The following is a 22,656-nucleotide window of genomic DNA, read 5'->3' as shown; positions in this document are numbered from 1 at the left end:
AAGATTCAAATTTTGTCCATAGAGGAGAAGTGATACTTGGTGGACTGAGCCTTTGACATGACTGTTCTCTGTGTGGAGAAAATATATCTAATCGAAGCACCATGCACAAGTTGCCCATAAATACAAGTCATTACTAAGCCCAACAGCACCCTGCCAACTCATTTGTTTTTGGTTTTTCCAGACAGGGTTGGTTTCCCCGTGTTGCTCTAGCTGTCCTGGAACTCACTCGGTAGACCAGTCTAGTCTTGAACTGAGAGGTCCGCCTCTGGCCTGCAGCCTGCCTTACCCTCCCATGAGCTGGGATTAAAGGCGTGTGCCACCACCACGTGCTCAATTAAATTTCTAAAGAACCTAATTGAGCTTTGAAATGATACCAACTCTAAAACATATAACTAAAGAAAATTCCCAATGAAAGGATAGTATGTGGGAGACAGAAGATTGGGTGGTAGTGTGTTGACAAAGTATTTAGCCGTTTTAGGGGGAAATGTGTTTTATTGAGTCCATAAGCAAACAGTCACCTAAGAGAGCAGTTGACAGTGGCCTCTGGGGTGTGCTCTGGAACAGTAATTCAGATTGACTCACATCAGAAGACTAAATCAGAAGGAGTAAACTAAAGCAAGGATAGAATCAACCGACAATGTCCGAGGAGGTAAAGGAGGTCCCGCGGGAGCCCCCAGAGTCAGCAGAAGCACTACACCGTGGCTTGGATAAAAGGATTAACATCCCACAAATCTAAGTCCCAGATGATGAAGAAAAGGAGGAAAACCAAAAACAAAAGAGCCAGACATTGCCAGATTTTGTGATTGGCAAGAAATAAAGCCCTAGGCGGAACATACGCTTCAGTGAACAGACTCACGCCTAGGAGCTGTGCGTAGTGCGACTGTGGACCGTCTTAGCTGCAGGAATCCATACCAAAGCAGAGAACCTAACTCACACCCCATGTACAGCTACTAATGTTCGTGTCTGCTTATATTTACAAGAAGTTCCCCTTTCTATCTCAAAAGATGTAGCCTCAGTTTTCATTTTTGCCCAGCAGTTTCTATCAAAACAGGGCGAATGTGTAGAAATTCAAAAAAGAGCAAGCATGCCCTAAAACCAAGTGTTTAAAGAAAATATGCCTTGTACGTTTTAATAATGTGGGTGGGCTGACAAGCCATCATTTAAAAGTGTCTGAAAGTACATCAGCACCGGAGAGAAATGGAACACTTACACTCTGTAACCACCGAAGACAGGGTGACGGAGTTTGGGGTTGTTTGCATCTCTCTGAGACAGTGCCTTGCTATGGACCCCAGACTGGGCCTTGCCCTCGAGACCTTCCTGCCCCAGCTTCCTGAGAAGCAAAGGCGTGTGACACCATGCCCAGGTCACGTGTAAACTAACGTGTGAAGAGCAGCAAGCAAGCTAGCCAAGTGCAGCAAGCAAGCTAGCCAAGTGTAGACAACTTCACCAAACTAAATGTGAAGAGGTCATAGAATCACCTGAGCTATTTAAAACCATCTCAGCCAGAATGTTGAAAAGCCCTGCTCCCCCAGGGGCCGCTTACAAGATGACAGTGTAATTGCAGTAGCATTGGTATAATATAAGCTGATTATTGTGATTATTACTATTATGCTATCTTCCGCGTACCGAGATAACAGCCACTGACCCAGGCTGGGTGCAGGGGGAGTGCAGTACGGTCTTGTGTCTGCATTTGGGTTTTATCTTTGCAGCTGGATAGGTAGGTGAGCCTTGGCCCCTCTTTCCTACCTCCTGGGGGCGGGGGAAGCAGAGCCATTTATAAGTTGAGGACAAAGGCAGAACCGTGCAGGGGAGAACTGGCTCACAAGGTACTCATGCTCTGCTTGATCCAGTGAGTTCACCGGCGCTGGCACAAGGTGGCCCCCGCTGAGCACCACAGTAGCCTAGGCTGAAGCACCTGCATGTGCTTTTCTGATCTGAAATCCAGACCAGGCAAGGGTACACCAGTGTCCTAGATGCGGTGAATCTCAGAGAGCTCAAAGAGGTCACACAGTGGTACTGGCCTAGCTGTGGGTGACGGCAATACAAGCTAAGGTCAGCAGTCTGGAAGTCACTGATTAGATCTGAGGGAATCGTCCTCTGGGATCCACAGGAACCCAGCTGGAAGCAGGAGCTGAAGTCCTTGGGCAACGAGCATAGGTGAGGGGCACCCACCAGGGTTTGTTGGTAGAAAACTTGTGGTAGGAAAGGTAGATTAGAAAGACAGCGTGGCAAACAGCTGAAAGGTGTTGCTGCAGTCAGACGTGGACAGAATAGAAACTGGTGGCGTCTGTACCAGGAAAGAAAACAAAAAAATGTCTCTGGAGTTGTATCTGTAGCGGAATGGCCAGAAGTTGTCCCAGGGCAGGTCATTTGGATCACTGATGAACGTCATCTTGAATATCACTTTCAACATTCCTGGTATGCCTTAGGAGAGGACTTTAACAGAAAAAGCAAGTAATCTGACCTAGACGATTTACCATGCAAACCCTGTGAGCACCAGGACATGGTGAGCTCAATAATGTTAGACACAGGAGGCATGAGAGGACTTGACAATAATCCATAAACTATAAACTGATCCCGGAGAAAGATGGTTTGAAGCCTCCAGAAAGTGTTCCCTGGACATCTCCTCCTCTGGTTTTATTTTGCCTGGAATCCCTCAGCTCTCAGACACTCGGATGCTTACACACAGAGACATGTGCCCTTGTGAGTAAGGGCAGTGAAACAAGAAGGCTCAAGCCTGTCCCCAGGGCTCTTTATGTCACTTTGTATTGTCTGCCCCACCTTCCCATTTAAGACAAAGCTCCTGAGTTAATTATCATCCCGTGGACTACCCGTGAGATGAAAGGCCCATTCCAGAAACCACAGAAATCAACCAGAGACCCAATCATAGATATTTAAACGTTGTCTATGATAGAAAAGGGATAAGAACAGCCTGTGAGTTTTTGTATTTAGGAATGCCTCCCTGTAATCCTTAGCAATTAAATTTGATTATAGGCAACAGCTCACATCATAATTATCAGAAGCCCATAGCAAGAACATCTCTCCTCAGGAAGCTATTTATAATCTGTCTTTATAGAAGGATAGCAGCAATCACCCCTAGCATAGGGTAGCAGATCCCAGGCATCACCGGGCGGTGTGATAGATCACTATAGAAGGGCACCTGCTCCTTGAGAAAATACTTTGATGGACAAAACCCTCACGCTCTGTCCCTTCTGGCCCAGGGTCAGTCCAAAGCACAGGAACCCAAATGGGTTAGGTCAACACCGACGCACTGTGAGGCAAGCACCCAATTCAAAGAAACCAGTTGCTCCCTGCCAGTTACAACCCAGCTCACGCTGCTCTCCTCCCAAGCAGCAGTGCATTGTGGTCTTACATTCCAGGCCTTGGTAAGGTTTACTTACGTGTCTGTTTGCACATACATGTGAGGGAGGAGAACGGGGATACGCATGTGGAGATCAGAACACAACTTGCAGAAATTCCTTCCCTCCTTCTCAATATGGATCCCAGAGATCGGATTCAGGTCATCGGGCTTGGCCTTTTCTGCTGACATCTTGCTGGCTCTGACTGTTTTCTCTGAGTCTTCAATTGCTTGCCAGGCCTAGCCTTGTCTTAAGTGATTCAGGTATCTTAACATCCGGGGGCAGATTTACATGCATTTACAGAGGTAAGAGAGATTACCCCCATCTCTCCCCAGTTAAACCACTGGCCAAGTCACTCAAACACAAGTGACAAGTATCTTATACCTGCCTCACTCAGATCTATAGCACAGTAGGTGCGGGAGAAATGGAGCATCAAGTTCTGACTCTAATTTAGTTCTACCCACTACAAATGTGCAGACTGAAACCCAGCGTATCATGTGACCTGCTGGAGTCCGCACGGCCGACACCCACTTCAATCATTCCTCACAGATCAGGAACCCACCCCAGGGTTAATTTTAGAAGTGACCTAGCACTTCCCACTGTCCCCACTCAGACCTTACACAGATTAGATTGGAAGGTGACTGAGAAAAGAACCAAACTGCCAAAAGGTTACATAATTTGCTCAGTCATGGAACTGAGTACAGTTGAGTTTCTGTCAAATTACAAGCCATCCACCTATGCTCAGCTGACCATTGCTACTGAACTGAATGACAGACAAAGGTCACGTCCTGAATATTCCCAAGGTGCCTGAGGCACTTTCGTGTGTGTGTGTGTGTGTGTGTGTGTGTGTGTGTGTGTGTGTGTGTGTGGTGTGTGTGTGTGTGACCAGAATCCGTTTGGGGATCTCTAGCAATGGTCACTCTAAGGCTACCAGGAAAGAACATTCCATACCCAGAACCCTGAGCCAGTGACTCAGAAAAGTGCTGTCATGGGCGTTTATGTGCACTTGTGTGCACGTGCGGACACAGACTTACGTCGGGTGTTATTTCCCATGTCTCTCATTGGCCTGGAATGCACCACTTAGGCTGAGGTTGCTGGACACCATGCAGCAGGGATGAGGTGTCCCTGCCTCAGTGGCAGTTGCCATGCGCTCCGTATTTTTGTCTTTCATTTTTTTTTTTAACAAAGCTCCAGGGCCTGTGCTCATGCTCGCAGGGTAAGCACTCTGGGGCTGTGCTCATGCTCGCAGGGCAACGCTTCGCCTACAGTGTTTTCATCACAGACCTGCCACTACTGAATCCTGCATTTGGTGGCTGCTGCTTTTCCCCAGTCCTGATTAAAGAAATCAAAATGCATTTCTCTTTGAATGCTTTGCAAGATGGGAAAAAAGAATGCTAGAGGAAAAACATTCCTTCTCTTCTTTTTCTTTCAAGTTTGTTTTTCTTTTCTTCTTCTTTAACTTTAGACTTTCCCACAGGTAATTTATCAGATGTCGCTCTAAAATTTTTTATATCAGCTTAAAAGTTTCTTTCCTCTTTCAACATAAGGAAAACCATTAAAATGCAGTTCAAATTAGGACACGAGAAATTAAAGATATGCAGTGTAAGCATATTTCTAGGCAAATATCTTTTGCCTAATAATAAAAGATACTTCCAGATCAGGACTCTTGCTCTGTGGATGCACAAAATTAATTATCAATTGGTTAACAACCAGGACATTCAGGATCTGGGATTCATTCCACTCAATCTTGCTCATTGAAACCGCTTCCCTTTTTCACTCAAATAAAGACATCTGAAAACATCTCTGACCTTCATCAGAATTCAAGTTTGGAAAATACCTAGTAAGACCCAAACCTACCACAATCGTCATCAAAGCATCAAAGCTAAAATGTCTCCAATCCAAGAATACCAGGGACAGTACAATTCTATTTCAAGCCCTTTCGGATTATTTAATTTCATCCTGCTATAATATATTAATTATGTGAGCACGTTCTTTACATTTAACAGAGAATAACCTGCACCTGCCTTTCAAAGTTATACTTGGTAACAGGGATTGGTGTTTATGCAGGGTGAGAGTTTCACAAGGAATCACAACTCCCAGGAGGGGAAATTGTCTGAATTTACCATCAGGTGATACACAGCTGCTGGAAAAAGAGCCAAAAGGAATGTCTGAGTCCCCGAGGACAGCTGCCAGTCAGCAGCTGCGAGGAGACTCAAGCCACGGATGGGGCTTGGAAAGTACTCAGAGGATGTGAGACTGCAGCAGGCCAGCTCCGAGTCCTTCAGACCAAGAAGTTCCAAGAGGTGGGATGAGGGCGGGGTTTGGTTTGGTTTGGTTTGGTTTGGTTTGGTTTGGTTTGGTTTGGCTAGATTAGGTTTGGTTTGGTTAGGTTAGGTTAGGCTAGGTTTGCTTTGGTTAGATTTGGTTTGGTTTAGTTTGGTTTGGTTAGGTTAGGTTAGGTTTGCTTTGGTTTGGCTTGGTTTGGTTTGGTTTGGTTTGGCTTGGCTTGGCTTGGTTAGGTTAGGTTAGGTTTGTTTTGGTTAGGTTTGGTTTGGTTTGGTTTGGTTTGGTTTGGTTTGGTTTGGCTTGGCTTGGTTTGGTTTGGTTTGGTTTGGCTTGGCTTGGCTTGGTTTGGTTTGGTTTGGTTTGGCTTGGCTTGGTTTGGTTTGGTTTGGTTTGGTTTGGTTTGGTTTGGTTTGAAGGCACTAGAGAATTTAAGGGGTAACAGCAAAGTTATTTTAGCTTCCTCCCTTGCAAAGGTTGAAAAGCCAGTCATCTGGTGTTCACGGATCCTCTCTCAGGTCAGAGATCACAGCCTCTGCAGCTGCATATGAAATCCCGATTTTGTTAATTTTTGGGTGACTTAGAACACGTGATCTAACCTTGATTTCTTCAACTATTAAATGGGCTATGGGTTGGGTAGCTGTGATCCAGAGTTCTTTTATAAATAAATGTACTGGTTACACATAGGCAATGATGCCATGTATTAAATACCAGAAATGTTTGCTGTGAAAACAGCCCTTGCTAAACATCCCCATTGGAGACTACACCAGTTATGTTGTTGTTGTTGTTGTTGCTCATTTGAGGTTTTGTTGTTTTGTTTTTCCATAAACTATGCATTCAGCTATTTTAAGAGAAATTAGGTCTATTACCCCTCACTAAATCCATCCGTCATCCTTCATCCCCTCTGAGGGTCCGACTATTTAGAGAGTGAGCTCACTTTAGATGCCGATCAGCTGCCCTATGGTTTTGCAGAATCCCTTGCCTGAATGTTTTCTTCAGGTGAGCCACCATCTCTCAAAGAGAGCTTGGAAATGGGGGATGCTTCCCCCTTCTTTATTAAACAGTCACACGTACACACGCATGTATGCACACACACGCATACACGCACACACACACTCACATACACACACTCACACACTCACACACTCTCACACACACTCTCTCACACACACACACTCACACACACTCTCTCACACACACACACACTCTCTGTCACACACACACACACACACACACACACACACACACACAAGTATAGTATTCTCTACTCCAAGAATATGGTCCAGAAAGTCTAACGTCACCATAGAAATCATGAAAGACTCAATATCTTGGTTTCCACTAACTGTAATCCACTACAGGGACTGGAGAGATGGCTCAGCAGTGAAGAGCTCATACTACCCTTGCAGAGGACCTGAGTTCAGTTCCCAGCACCCACACCAGGTAGCTCACAATGTCCTTGTTGGAGGCCAACCTGTTCTACGTGCCAGCCAGGGATATGAAGTGAGAGAAACCTTGCCTATAACAACAACAACAACAACACAATAATAAATAGTGAGGAAAAGAAAATGACTACAAAAGCTTTTAGCCTTTGAAAAGTTCTGTGCTTCAGCTCTGTGGGTCTCATTCAGGACACCCACAGAGGTTCTAAGGAACCAGGGGGAGGAGGGGGTCTTCCAAGAAAGGGAAAATAGAGTACAGTGTTATAAAGAAATAAAGGGGGAGTTAAAATAGGAGATTTAAAGGGGCTGGGGTGGGGGATAGGGTAGAGGAGAAAACATGGGGGAGGGTAACTAATGCTAAAGTCCTTCTAAAAAGCCATATGGAAATGTACTACTACAGGAGCTTCCTGAAATACATACGTGTATAAAATGAACTTAAACGGAGTCACCAAATAGTGGGAGGTGGTGTGGACAGTACCCCCAATAACATCATATGCTATCAGATACAACCCCGAGTTGCTAGTTGAGTTTTTCTTTTCTTTTAGTTGTTTTAAGAGAGAAAAGGGACCATGAAATTGTGTGGGTAGAGAAGAGAGGAAGGTCTGGGTGGAGCTGGAAGATGGGAAAGAATGTGATAGGAAAAATAAAGACTTTAAAATGTCCCTCTGTCGCACACCGTCTCTCGGCAGTGTAGACCTTCATGGAGCAGTGAATACGGCAAACAGTTTCCACTTCCTCTCTCTCTTGTGAGAACACCTTCCTGTTTGCATACTTCCTCTTCCTGATGTGTTTTCAGCAAGCAAGTTCATCCTTTTATGAGCCTGTGACCTTTTCTATGACTGTGACACAGAGGTCTGAGGACCCCAGGGAACCAGAGATAACCTGAAAGGTTTTATTAAAATGTATCACTGTTGACAATTCTCTGCCGGCTAATCACTGAAGTGAGTCCTTTTGGGCCATTGTACCACATTTAGCAGCATCTATCTGTGGCCTAAAAATCACTAAATGCCCGTGGGCCTCCTCCATGTTGTCACATGTCCCTAGAAGATGGTGAAGTCACCTCGATTGAGAACCAATGGTTTGAAATGAGCTAAAACCCCTGTAGTTTTCCCTGGGGAAAGAACTTCAGAACTGGTAATTGTTGGTAGTTACAAAATTGCCTGTACCAGGCAGGTGTGCAATCCCCGTATTTTGACTGTTCAAGCCCTGCCTGGATTTTTCTGGCAACAAGAAACTGAAAACACCAAGTCCCAGCACAAGCTATGACTGCAGGAGCAAGGGACACAGCAGCACCTACTGACATCAGCTTCACGGTCCCAGAAAGACCCATTGGAACCACCCTAGGCCCTCATGTTCCTCACATGCTCTCTCCCCGAGCGTTTCCCTAAAATACCTAGTCTACATCCACTTGTCGTTGTCATCATCGTCATAGTGCTCCTCCTCCTCCACCTCTTCCTCTTCCTCCTCCTCTTCCTTCTCTTTCTCCTCCTCCTCTTTCTTCTCCTCTTCCTCTTCCTCCTCCTCCTCCTTTTTTTTTCTCTCCTTCTCCTCTTTTTAAAATTACACTCAGAAGGAATGCAAAACTTCCACACACTTCAAAAAACGATCCTCGGAGTTGAACTGGAGACATCTGTTAGCCGACAGTTGTGAGGAGATGGCATGTGATTCTCACCTCCCAGGACTTGAACTCTTCCAAATCTCTATACAAACAGTAACGATGACAAGCCATCTGGGTTTATAATCCATACATCATGTCATTCTGTTTCTAGAAATTAACTACTTTAGGCAGAGTAACAATTGAACCATGCAGTTTTAGGCTTTGTGTGAATGGCTAATCTCACTCATCATAAAGACTTTGAGGGGGCTGGGGACTTAGCTCAGTGGTAGAGCGCTTGCCTAGCAAGCGCAAGGCCCTGGGTTCGATCCCCAGCTCCGAAAAGAAAAAAGAAACAAACAAACAAAGACTTTGAGGCTATCTGTATCATGCTAGGTGTCTGAATTCCCTTTCTTTTTATGGTTGGATGATATCTCATTGTCTGTTTGCAAGACATTTTTTTAGTTTCTCTATTCCTGGTAGACATTGACTTCAGACTCTAGGCTACTCTAAATAGTAGTGCTGTAAGCAAGAGTGTGTAAATATTTCAAAACATTGCTTTCAATTTTTTTTTGTTTTAAATAAATACCAGAAATGGGGTTGTGGATGGTGTTGAGGAAACACCACACTATTGAAAGCTTGGTCTCTTTGCCCATTTAATAATAATTTTTACAACTTGGGACCAAATGGGCTGAACGCTATGTCACATCTTGGCTTGAATCTCTGCATGGGGCCAACATGTCTCCTTTTCTGTCTGATCACTCTATTCTGTCTGTCCCTTGTCCAAAACCCCATGCAATACAGACCTCACATGTGTCTGCCCCACAGCCTGCTGCTATCGTTTCTAGATTACCAACAAAGAGAGAAGCGGCCCAGTCAGACAGACAACATCTGTAACCCGGCACTTGGCAGGTGCAGCAGGAGGACCAGGGATTTAAGGCCAGCCTTAACCCCTGCCGCAAAAAATTAAAACAAGCAAAAGACAGGAAAGAAGCAGGAAGGAGTTGTGGGTGAGTTGGTGTTCCCCACCTGCAGCTGCAGGGCTTCTCACACGGTGAGCCCCACCCACAGAGGGAAATGCAACTGCACACAAGCCCCGGGAGAAGGGAGAGGAAGTGCCACTTGCTTTGCTTCTGACAGGCAAACAGGGCTGTATGAGCTGAGCAGGTTGTGTTTATGTATTTAGGAACGCACGCGTGTGAAAATAGCAGTTAAAAAGCTCCGGGAATCTGAAAGAGCAGGAATACTGAATCTAAAAGGAATGCTCTCTTTACCAGCAGATGGGCTGAAAGAAAACCAGCAGACACCCAACCACCCACTTCTCCCCTCAGGTCAGAAACGCATGCACATCAACTGGACCCTGAGGTCATTGGCTTCTCAGCCTCATGCTCTGGTCACTTGTCTTAGAGCCCCAAACCAATAAACACACCAGCACACCAGCACAACAGACAAGTCCAGCCTCTGCTAGACATGCAGAAGACACACGTGATCTAACACGCTTAGCTGTCCCAGGTGTGTGGGGAGCTTTTACACAGCCTCCAGGGGAGCTCTAAGGACTGCCCCCCATCCCTGGCTGCCCCACTGTTCCAGTGCATTTTCTCCATGAGTCTGAATTTGTTTCCTGAAATTCCCTAATATTCTCTCTCACATTCATTTTTAGTGGAGATTATTTTTCCATTTACTCAAGCTTTACACAAAGCCTACTTCCAAAAGGATTTTAGATGGCTTACAAAAATAAACACACTGTAAAGAGGACACACAAATTTAAAGCAGAATTTTAAAATGACTCAAAAGTCTACAGGGAAGATCTTCCCTTCTTGACTTCTGCCCCTGCTTCTTCTGTCCCTCTTCAAGATATACACGGCATTGATGCACCTCCTCTTGCTTTTGGGGGTGGGGGGGTGAGGACACAGTCAGAAGTAAACTCTCAGCCTGGTTCCTTCCTAGATCCCAAGTTGCTGCAAGCTGCCTGGGGCTAGGGGAATAAGTCTGTTGAATTAATTCTGTCACTATTAGAATGTCTTTAGCTCAAAGAGTAGTCTCAAGAGTAATTAAAAACAAAAAAAGAGGCAGAGTGGTGAAATGGGGCCACCACAAACTCTTCACACTTTAAGAGCGTGTGATACATTGCACAAGCCATAAGAACATTTACATTAAAGAGGGACAGTCACCCAAGGTTGACATACAGAATCTTCTAATGGCAAGCCATGGAGGCCTCATAAAATGTAATTAGGAAATAGCATTGCTGAAATGCTGACCAAGACTTTCCTGTGTCCTGTTTTGAGGGAGTGATTCCCTGCACAACCCTTTGATTTCTTGCACAATATTTCTTTCCTTTTTCTGATTATTAAAGAAGACACACACAGGGGTAAACCATCATTTACTCCCCTCCTCCCATGTCTACGATGAGCTCTGCTTTGACAGTGAAGTATCACCCATGCCGTTCACAGAACTCTTACACACGTAGTCTGCAAAACACTGAGGGAAAGCCAGCATCATTCCCATTGAAACTGGGCGAAGCGAAGGAGTTTGTGAAAATGCCCCAGAGCAGGCATCGGGGTGGAATATGGGCCATCGCCTCCTCCTCTGCTGCTCTGTCTATGGTTTGGGCCGATCCCAATCCTTCCTGAGATGTGAGTCAGGACTGATGAGTAAGTGGTAGCCCCAGGATGCAGCAAGGCTGGTGCCTGCACTGCTTGACAGACAGACAGCCTATACCAATCCTTATTCATCATGAATGTCCTCCAAGTGGACAAGTAGCTTTTAAAAGGGTTTATTGAACCTCATTTACTTTGGTGAGGGAGGAAGTGGAGGACACAACATGTGTGTGTAAGGCAGATGACAGCTTTTAGCAGTAACCCTTCTCCTTCCAGAGTCCCAGGAATCACACGCAGGTGATCAGACTCGGCAGCAGTGCCTTTAACCACTGAACCATCTCGCCAGCCCCTCCAGTGACCCTTTATTCTGAAAATGCATCTATTCTTTCTAACTCCATTGGGTGTCCATTTTTTCTCCTTTCCCTGTGGTCCAGAAAAAAAAAATTGCTTTGCCAACATAGTATCACACACACACACACACACACACACACACACACACACACACACTCCTCTGACATATATTTACAAATCATGGGCTAATTTCCCACCCAAACTTGTTACAGATACGGACAAAGCTTTCTCTATACTAAAGCCAACACCAAGCAGAATCGGAGATATTAGTTGGTAGAAGCCCCGTTATCAGATCTCTATTGGTTTCTTCTTCAGTTAAACCCACCAGGATGCTAGCAGAGAGCTTTGTCCAGATGAAGATGGACAGCTGTATCCCCATCCATTATACTGGTAGTTCTAATGCTACTTCAGAGATGGGCTCCGCCCCCGCTTGAGGTTGTTGCTGTTTGCTGGGAAGGCTGACTGACTAGGAAGGTCAGCAAAGAGGAGGGGAATGGATAATACAGAACATCAGCTTTGTGAAGAAACAACATGAGGTGTTTTACCGCCATTGCTCACTAGAAAGGAATTCCCACATTCTGACTGGTTAGCGTCACTTGTGTTCTGGGGAAACAGTAGTCTCCTGATCTTAATTCGTTCAGGAGCCCATAAAGCCCATTTTAAAGATTTCGGTCAAGCATGTTGGTATGTGGCTGTTCCCTTAGCAACCAAGAAGTTGAGGCAGAAGGATTGAAAGTTTAAAGCCAGCCAGGACAACATACTAAATGAATCCTGGCCAGCCTGGACTGGACTGTGAGCCTCTTTCTAAGAAAAAAAATCTTGTTTGATTACTAAAATTCATTTAATGTAAGTCAGAATTATAGTGGGGTTTCCTTAAAAAAATGTATTCTAAGTCAGTCACTAATTTATAATTACTTCAAAAAAAGTCAAAAGGTCTACTTCACAGAGAGAGAGAGAGAGAGAGAGAGAGAGAGAGAGAGAGACTGTTGCATTACGAAAGCTACAATGGCAAATGGTCATCTCCAATTGTTATTAAGAAGTGACCCTTGAGGAATTCACAATTTTAACATTAGTAATTATAAAGAGCTCGGCTCCATTGCAATCCCAGAATGCCCTTATTTCTAGAAGAGGCACGGTGAACCTTAGTGGTGCCTACACACTCAGCATAGCTCTCCATGTCAAATATACACACATATTGGGGCGATGCTGGTAAGCTCCCCACACCACACACACACACACACCCAAGGATACTTGAAGCATGACAGTGAAGTTTTTGTTGTTGTTTGAGACAGTGTCTCACCATGTAGCCCTGGTTGGCCTAGTACTTACCATGTAGCCCAGGACAACCTTAAACTCATAGCGATCCTCTTACCTCACCAAGTGCTGGAATTATAGGTGGGGGCCACCATACACAGCTGATAAAATGCGGAATTATTAAGTCTAGTGAGTGGGTATATTGATATTTATTTTACTATGTTTAAGCTTTCCACATTAAGTGTTAGAAGACATGGAGGTGTGGTAACTAGTCTCCTCCACCCACAGAAAAAATATCTTGTGGGTATATTTAATATTGAAGTTAACTTAGAAACTCTCCGAGGACAGTGGGTTAACTGAAGACGAACTATATGAAACATAGCCCTCCTACACTGGCCATCTTCTCCACTTTCTTAGAAAATCCCATCTGACATCAAGGAACCTACCAACACATAGCTAAAAAGTCACTAAATCAAAGTAAGAACTTTATGCTGGCTGGCAAGACAAGCCCCTTGGTGAGTTCTAAGCCAGGAACTCAGTCTTGGCGGAGAAAGGAGGAGAGAGAGAGAGAGAGAGAGAGAGAGAGAGAGAGAGAGAGAGAGAGAGAGAGACCAATAAACAACACCCAAGGTTTTGCTGTGGTGTACACACACACACACACACACACACACACACTGCCCTTAGGTGTTTTAAGTGTTTAAGTGGACTCCAGGAAAACAGAGCACAGAATTAGCTGGTGGAGCACTGAACCTTTCCAGGACTTCAAATCCATCTTTCAGTGCACTTCCAGGAAGACAGCCCTGTCCCAACTCGCTGGCCTCCCATAGATACCCTGAACTTATCCCAGAGGACAGTAATGAACTCTCGAAAACTCCAGTGAGTGAGGTCTCCCCAGCCTATGTCTGCTTCCTGGCGGGCAGACATAACTTGCTCATCTGCCGTTTTTAAGGCTTTGTTGGTGCTGGGTGATGCCGACATGTTCAGATTATAGCTATGGAAATAACACAGCCTAGGTGGTCTGGCTACCCCGTCATCTGCTTTTGGAGAGGAGAAACAAAGGTAGCAACGGAAAGCGATGACTCAAAACTGCTGGATCTCGCCTCCTTTCTCGTCATTTCTAGGAAGAAAAGCTTAGAAGATAAACTTGGCGAATAGAGAGTTCCCAAGAGGAAAAGGCCCTATCCTACCCTACTGTTCAGCCTATTAAGTAGGAAAAGGCGACTGTGAACTTTATCTGAAGATTAGTCCAAAGAACTCTTTATCCCAAACTGAAAACATACCACGCCAAAAACAGAACTCAAAAGGAGTGAACCATAATGCTTAATATATTTGAAAATACAAAGGATTGTGTTTCTTTGTATTTGAGGAAGGAAAGGAACGTTGCTGTGAGTCAACTGCATGCCTGAGAACTACAAGTCTTACCTAGGTACAAGGACGCATTGTCTTTCTTGACGTTGTCATCTAAATAGGTTGGTCCCAGGGTGTAAATCGGCGTGGAGCCCATTCCAATGAGAACCTGTGCACAGACAAATAAAGCCACGTAGATCCAGTGACTGTTTCCTCCCGAGTCCTTGGGACAGGGAGGAGGCTCCAAGATGGCTGTGGAGTTGCCATTCTGACAAAGGCCATCATTGGAGGCCGAAGCATTCAACTCTTGGATTTGATAGGGAGGCGAGATGAAGTGAGGTAAGGCGAAGAGCGCAGCCCCGATGGCGATAAGAAGTCCACCCACGGCCAGCCACAGGGGCCTTCTCCCACGGCCACCAAAGTAGCTGACGAACACCACCACCACTAGGTTTCCTATATCAAAGCAGCTGACCAGCAGCCCTGACTCCGAACTCTTCAGGCTATAGCGCCTTTCGATGGTGGTGATGACGCTGCTCAGATAGCCCGAGACCATTAACGCCTGGATGAAAGTCAGAAAACACATGCACACTAGGAAGCAGCGAGAATCCGTAAGGACCACGTAAAGACACCTTCTCTCCTGGAGTGTGGCCAAAGTGGAAGATACTGACACAGTTTTGCTGGGGTCCCTCCTGTGGTTACAGTCCATGAGTTCCGTTGTAGTGCCTGCAGAAGTAGATGGAGCAGAAGGGCTAGGGACTATCAAGTTCCGTCCAGGATGTGTCTCCTGGTGACCTGAAGCTTCAATGCTGCCCAAGGCCAGTTTGCCATCTGCATTCCCAGCACTGAGATTCTGCCGGCAGGAGGCGCTGTGCAGGACCGGTAAACTCTTGGACCTGAAGGACTCCGACTCGAAGTTCTCTTGGACAGCTCCTACCAGGGAAGGTGCCTCTAGCTGTTCTTGGGCCCGGGACTGCGCAGCCCCTTCGTCCATGGCTCTTAAAATGTGATTGCTGATCCCATACAAGGCCTCCGGCAATTTTCATCCACCTGCAGGATGGGCTGATGTCGGACCCACTCAGTCGTCCCCTCCAGAGACCCGGGCTGAGGATGGCAGAACCTGAAAGCAGAACATCTCAGCAGTAGGGAGGTGCCCAGAGCATCTATCCCCGAGGCACAACAGGAAGTTTTCTCCACCTTGTACCGGGGGAGGTAAAGGTCCGCGCGGTCCTTCGAGGAGCCCTCCTAGGTGTCCACCTCCCGGGGATAGCTCGCGGTAGGCGCTTTGCGCGTCCGGTGCTCATCCCCTCCGCCACCGTCTCTCAGACGGTGGCCAGAAGCTGGAGCGACCTGGGCCCAGTACCGGGTCACTTAAGGCGATTGTCCGAACAACATCCCACTTTGTGGTCCCAGGGGTGTTCGGTGCCCACTGCAAGGCTTGAGACACATGGGGTCGTAAAGCTGCCGACCTGTAAAGCAGAGGATGGATGGTCAGAGAAGGATGGCTGCACGTGGGGCTGGCATCCCGGCGGCCGGGGGCTAGTGCTAAGTAACCCCGTGGTCCCCGGAGGGACCGAAGTGCTAGCCAGGAGCTGAACGGTGCAGGAAGAACCCGCAGAGACTGCAGCCTCAAGTCCCCGAACAATGAGCAGCCGGCGGTCCGCCAAGTCTCTCGCTCATTGTCTGCGGCGGGCCTGCCCCCGCCCCGCCCCTTTTGCCTTAAACAGTGCGTTTGCTTTTATATGTTAATAATTATCAACCCGGCAGCTCTGACTCAGAAAGCAGTGTCTTTTATTCGAGTGAACTAATTGCAACCTTCCTACTCCATGACTCAAAATAGAAGATTTACAAAAGAACAAAGGAAAGTTTTTTTCTCCTTTTACAAGCACACAATACATTCCTGATCTCAAATTTTAAAATACATTTTCTTAAGCAGTAGAGAGAAAACTACGTGTAGAAATGTGTGTGCACACTTGTGCGCCGGCACGTGTGCGCGACGAGATATGAATGCGTCTGCTCCACCAAACACCTACTTATTCAAAGCCAAAGGCAGCGGGGCGGGGGGGGGGAGGGGTCAACATGCTCGCATGGTTATTCTCTACACTAAAAATAGCCCCTTGCCGGAAAGAACTATATTCAATTACAAGTAACGAGGGCATTCGAGGCTGTGGCCCACGTTAAGTCCCAGGGCGCAGTGTTGAGCGAAACCGAAAATCAATTTGCTTTGGGTGAAGCCACAACCAAACAAAGAGAGGCTGGCAAACTGGCATAGCGTGTGCGAGAAGCCCACCGAAAAGGCTCGACACAGGCGCGCCGGCTGGGAGGTGTGCTATTTACCAATCACACCCCAAGAACGTGAGGTGTACGAAGGCCTGAAATAAAACACACACACACACACACACACACACACACACACACACACACACACACACACACACGAGTTCACGTTTGGAACTGCTTGTACGATCCAGCACTTGGTTTGAATTCAGCGAGCGCTAACACAGGTGCGCCCCCGCTGTAAACCCCATCCCTAATCTCGGGGAACCCTGTACTCCTCCCGCCCCCGCGGCGAAGTGCACCAGTTGGGGGCAATGGGGTTCCGCTGCGTTGGGTTTCGTTCTGAGCTTTTGTGGTGCTGCTGCGAAAAGAACAAGGATGAGAGAGGCGGCGGGGCTGACCGAGGGGTGGCGGCCACCGCATCTCCCAGGATTGTTCCGGACCCGACTCGCTCGCAGATCCCCCGCCTGCCAGTGGCTTGCAAGCCGGGTCTTGGGCTCCGCCCGCTCACCCCTGCGCCTTCCCGGGGAACTCCACCCGTGGCTGCACGCCGAGCTGGGGAATCCCAGCGTCGGAGCCCCTGGCTGGGGGAGCAGCCGCATCGCGGCGCAGACTCGGATGGGATGGACACGCGGATCCCCGCCCCGAGCGCTAGGAAACAACGCGGAATCCCAGGGACAACCCCTGCGCGCACACGCACTCTCACACACACGCAGCCCGTGGGAGGACAGAACCACCGGAGACGGCTCGCCACTCTGCTGGGCGCACAAGCTTTCGCAACTCACTAGCGAGGGTGACGACCAATCTGCCTGGCTGGGAGAGGAGCGGCCTCAGGAGGACGACGGCGGTGCGGGAAGATGGGCCAGCCTCCTGCAGAGGCGGTCTCGGTCCCGCCGCCGAGAAATCAGGGAGTGAGACTGCGAATCCAGCTGGCTAACTCTTCTCCCAACCTCTGGTCTGTCACCCAAGCCTCTTTTCCCCAGACAGACACACGGGCACAGAGACGCGCCAGGACCGGAGCAGCAGAGGGCGCAGGCGCACGGGCAGCCACCCAGCCCAGCCCTCAGGCAACCAGCCACCCCGCTGCCCTTCATCTGCACAGTGGGAAGATGACCCGCACTAAAACCCCAAGGGTGCAGGTGTCTTAAAAAGTCACCAACTTGGACAGAGAGGCCATTTCATGTAAAGTACTTCTATTCGTTTCAACCATATTCAATACGCACCATGTCTTTTCTGCCATAGCAGATTCTGGGGACCAAAGTGGAACAAGATCCCTGATGTTAGCGAAACTTGTCTTGCCCCCCCCCCCAAATTATCCACGTAAAAAGGATTCTATACAGTGCGTTCTATACAGCGTGTACTGCAGAACCAGACATCCAGAACCTTCCTGTCCAGATCAGGAAGGGCGCTTGCTTGAAAAGGCACAGAGGTGCGGCACTACAAGTAAATCAGTTCTCCCATTGCTGAGAAATTGGAGACATGGGGCAGAGGACCTGACTGCAAGAGTGGCGGAGAACAGGACACAAGGGTTTCCTGACTTGTGTATTGTCAGTCCCGAGGGGCCATGACATTCTGCCTTTTTTTTTTTAACCAGAAATAGTGTCGTCAATGGTGGTAGACTGTTGTGAGTACAGACAAGATAGGTGGGAATATAGATGTGTGATAGATGAGGCAGGGAGACAGAAAACAAGTTGAGAAGGCAGAAGTGGCTAGTCTAGCTAGGCCGATGCAGGGGGCAGGGCCGAGGGCTCCGGATCTCACACTTTAGTGACATACAGAAGCTGATCAAAACATGAGAGGAGAAGGTACTGCTTGGTCTCAATTTAGAAGGTTGCGTTTGAAATGCCATTAGACTTTCCAAGGGTGCACGCCCCAAAAGCTACTGCCTGTAGAATGTTCAGGAGGTTTGGAGAGCATGTAGATTAATACGGAGTAGTTCTTAGCCACTAAGATGGTGTGAGAAAGGATTGATGAATAGGGCAGATTCCACACGGATAACAGATGAAAGCTAAAGTTGGGGCCCTGAATACAGTAAGATCTGAGGAGGAGGAGGAGGAGGAGGAGGAGGAGGAGGAGGAGGAGGAGGAGGAGGAGGAGGAGGAGGAGGAGGAGGAGGAGGAGAGAAAAAAGGAAGGAAGGAAGGAAAAAGAAGACTAGAAGCAGGAACCAGAGAAGTACAGAAAAGTAGAGAAAAAATGGGTATTGCTGAGGCCAAAGACATAGACAGATGAAAGAAGGGAACAGAAGGGGAAGGTCCTGCTACAGTACTAGCAGACTGGCTGTACCAATGAGACTTTATCTCAACAAAAATGAGAAGAGGCGAGGAGAGGAGAGGAGAGGAGAGGAGAGGAGAGGAGAGGAGAGGAGAGGAGAGGAGAGGAGAGGAGAGGAGAGGAGAGGAGAGGAGAGGAGAGGAGAGGAGAGGAGGAGGAGAGATCTGGAGACTCACTTCAGAGGATCTAGGTCTGATTCCCAGAACCCACGCGGCAGGTTACAATCATCTCTAACTCCAGTCCCAGAGGACCCAAAGCCATCGGCCCTCCATGGGTACTGCATGGGTACAACCTATGCTTGTGGCTTCTTCCTCTCACCACATGGTGACGCAGACTTGCGGCTCTTGAAGATCCCACAAACAACTGCCAAGTCTACAGATGACCTTTAAGGAGGAAGGGAGGGCGGCCCAGGTGTGCCCTCAGCCACATGTGGCAGTGGTCAGGCTGACTAATCATCATTTCCTCCTTCCCTGTCGTTGTCTATTCAAACCCCAGTCATTTATCCCCAACAGACTGTGTGACCCCCCCAACCACCACCTTTATTAGACTCTAATTCCCTCTGCTGATGATGTAATAAAACTATGTGGTTGCTTCCTGTACATGACTGGTTTTCAGAGTTCATTCTGGATCCAAACAGAATCGATCTACATCGTCCATTCTGCCTCTAAGCTCCTTGTCCCATTTTCTCATTTCAGCCTTGACTCCAGACATCAGCTGCTCTGGAGCAAATTTAATCTCTTGCATCAGGTGCCAGGGCTCCCCTACTGAAAGCTAAGCAGTCATGCTCCTGGAACCCGCTGCGTTTAGTCATGGTCAATTACCAGACTCAAACAAGAAATGATCCTAAGAGCCTACAGGGTTGTGTTATTGTTTAGCCACTCACATAAAGCCATAACTGTAGACAGGATTTTTAAAGGTTCAATTAGCTGCTCACATAACAAGCGTTCCGGATGGAAGGTTCCCTTTACTGTTTCTCTGATAGTTCATATGCGTTAGACATTTCAGTGGGGGCCAGCGTGAATGAACAACAAAACTAACCTCACGGACTGGAAGAGAGAAAGAGGGAGGGAAAACGAGAGAGAGGAGAGCCTTTTCCTGTACCACCTCACAAGGGCTGGACCTACTAGCTGGGGAAAAGTCTTTAACACGTGAGCCTCTTATGAGAACACTTCAGACACCAAGTCTGCCTTCATTGACCCCAACCTTCAGCTTAGCAGAAAGAACCAGAGTCTGTTTATAGAGCTCTGCGACACTCTGGCTTCCTTCATGCGGTGTGTGGCTGCTTTGTTTGATACCTTGGAAGAGTAGGCTTGTGACCAGAAACTCTTCAACATTTCAAGTTTATTTAGTTTCTCCTAAGTCACTTGGGAACTGTAACAGGCTCTCCCAGACCTTCGCACAACTGAGCCCATGATGGAGATACCATTCAGGCTCTAAAACTCAGCATGTAGATAACAGCGGGTGTGCCGCACACGCCCTCCAAAAAGAAAGCCTAATCCATCAAGTCCGAATGGTTCTAACCTTTTAGCTTCTGCAGTTCCTCTTCTGGCTAGGTGTTCTTGTTAACTGAAGTACGTCAAACCAGAACATGGCTAAAAGCACACCCTGAAAAAGACTCTGTGCTACACCAGGATCCCTAACACCCAGTGCAGTCTATTAACTTAAGCCCATTTCTGAGCAGTCCTCTCTGGTGAACACCCCACAGAAGACAACCACGTTGATAACCTAGCCATTTGCCACAGGGCCGAGCATGAAGAAAAAAAGGAGGAGGGAGGCCTCTCCCTTTCCTTCCAGTCATTCAGTTCTGCTTTTGTGGGGGGGGGGGGGGGACTTCCTGGACAGGAGAACTAAGTTTTACTGAAGAATAGTTTGGGAGCATGAAGTAGAACTTGAACGTGATAGTTAATCTTCATGGTTAATTTAATTAGACCCACAGACGCCCAGGATGCAGACCTCTCAGCGTGTCCATGGGGGCATTTCCAGAGATTCTTAACTGAAGAGGAAGACTATCAAAGCCTGCACCATTCCATGGTCTGGAAGCATGGATTGAATGAAAAGCATTCATCTCTCTGCTCCCTGGCAGTAGATGAAACGTGACCAGCTGCTTCAGTTGTCTTTTGCCATGATGGACAGCAATAAGCCCTTAAGTCACTTCTCGTCACTTTTGCTGACAACAACTACAGCAAGAGAGCAGCTGATACACTTGATGTTATCATCAAGTACTGACTGTTACATATACATATCTACAATACATACATATATACATGAATACATATGTACATGGAATCATAGGTGCACCAGCATTGGAAAGCAGAGGCAGGAGGATCAATCCTTCACACTCATCCTCAGCTGCATAGCAAATGTACTGACTGGTTTTGAGTCACCAGAGAGGAAGGGGTTTCAGTTGAGGAAATGCCTCCATGAGGTCCAGCTGTAAGGCATTTTCTCAGTTAGTGATCAGTGGGGGAGGGCCCAGCCCATGGTGGATGGTGCCATCCCTGAGCTGGAGGTCCTGGGTTCTATAAGAAAGTAGACTGAACGAGCCATGGCAAGCAAGCCAGTGAGCGGCACCCCTCCATTACGTCTGCATCAGCTCATGCTCTGAAATGCTTTGAGTTCCCGACTTCCTCCAATGATGGACTATGACCTGGAAGTGTAAGCCCAATAAACTCTTTTCTCCCCAACTTGCTTTCCGCTCATGGTGTTTTTGTCAAAGCAATAGAAACCCTAACTAAGACAGAAAGATAGAAGCCAGCCTAGGCTGCATGAGACTCTGACTTTAAATGAAAAACACAGTATTTCCTAGTTACCCACCCTAGGCTGGGAAGTCCAGAGAGGCAGAGCAGACCAGGTTAGGGAAGAGGTTGGAAGAGGGAGGTTGGGATATGCACACAGTATATATCCTGAGTGTCCTCTGCCCAGGCCACTCCTCAAGCACATATGATGCCAACAATCTTGAGGGCTGACACTCTTGCTAGTCCATTGTCAAACAGCAGCCTTCCTCTGTAGAGACAGTATCTTGGTATTGTATGGATGCATCACCTGTCAATTAAAAAACCTATGGCCTATAGGAAAGGGTACAATAGAAGGTGGGACATCCAGGAAGCAGAAAGAATTCATGGCAGAATGTAGGTTAAAGCAAATGGGTTATAGTAAGTTAGGATCAGTCAGAGAAGAGCCTAGCTATATGGCCAAGGTATTTATACATATATTTTGAGAGCATGGAGCTGGAGCCAGGAGAAGACCAACTTCTACACTCTCACTCTATTGGACATAGAGTAGTTCAGGTGCGCTCTCTCTCTCTCTCTCTCTCTCTCTCTCTCTCTCGTTTATTTTATGTATATGAGTACACCTTAGTTGTTTTCAGACACACCAGAAGAGGGCATCAGATGCTGATGGCTATAAGTCACTGTGTAGTTGCTGGGATTTGAACTCAGTACCTCTCAAGAGCAGTCAGTGCTCTTAACCCCTGGGCCATCTCTCCAGCCTGGTATAGGGTCTCTTGATGCTGTAATCTTCTCCCCAGTAACAGGAATCAGTTGTAGCCAGACTTACCCGACTGTCCCTGGGGTCACGTTCCAGACCCTAGGCCATTCTTTTTTTTTTTTTAAGATTTATTTATTTATTTATTATATATAAGTACACTGTAGCTGTCTTCAGATACACCAGAAGAGGGCATCGGATCTCTTTACAGATGGTTGTGAGCCACCATGTGGTTGCTGGGAATTGAACTCATGACCTCTGGAAGAGCAGTCGGGTGCTCTTAACCGCTGAGCCATCTCTCCAGCCCCCCAGGCCATTCTTAAAAGACACTGTCCAACAGAACACACTCGACCCACATAGTTATTTCCTTTATACTGGGCAGTGTAGTTAGCTCAAGACCTG

General features: G+C 47.3%; 1 protein-coding gene across 3 annotated transcripts in view; it reads right to left on the bottom strand.

The window, feature by feature from the left end:
- Positions 1 to 17,497, bottom strand: part of Slco5a1 (solute carrier organic anion transporter family, member 5A1) — a 129,060-nt gene extending 111,563 nt beyond the window's left edge. The window contains 2 exon segments of one of the 3 annotated variants that reach the window (NM_001436738.1): positions 14,300 to 15,690; positions 17,284 to 17,497. In NM_001436738.1, the coding sequence (NP_001423667.1) occupies positions 14,300 to 15,215 (916 nt within the window). In that variant the 5' untranslated portion in view covers positions 15,216 to 15,690; positions 17,284 to 17,497. 3 annotated transcript variants of the gene reach the window in all.
- Between the last annotated feature and the right edge of the window lie 5,159 nt (positions 17,498 to 22,656).

Source organism: Rattus norvegicus, chromosome 5, assembly GCF_021556685.1.
Source record: "Rattus norvegicus strain SHRSP/BbbUtx chromosome 5, alternate assembly SHRSP_T2T, whole genome shotgun sequence".
NCBI classification, from domain to species: domain Eukaryota; kingdom Metazoa; phylum Chordata; class Mammalia; order Rodentia; family Muridae; genus Rattus; species Rattus norvegicus.
Note: the sequence above shows the minus strand (reverse complement) of the source record. Positions and strands in the feature narration are given on the sequence as shown.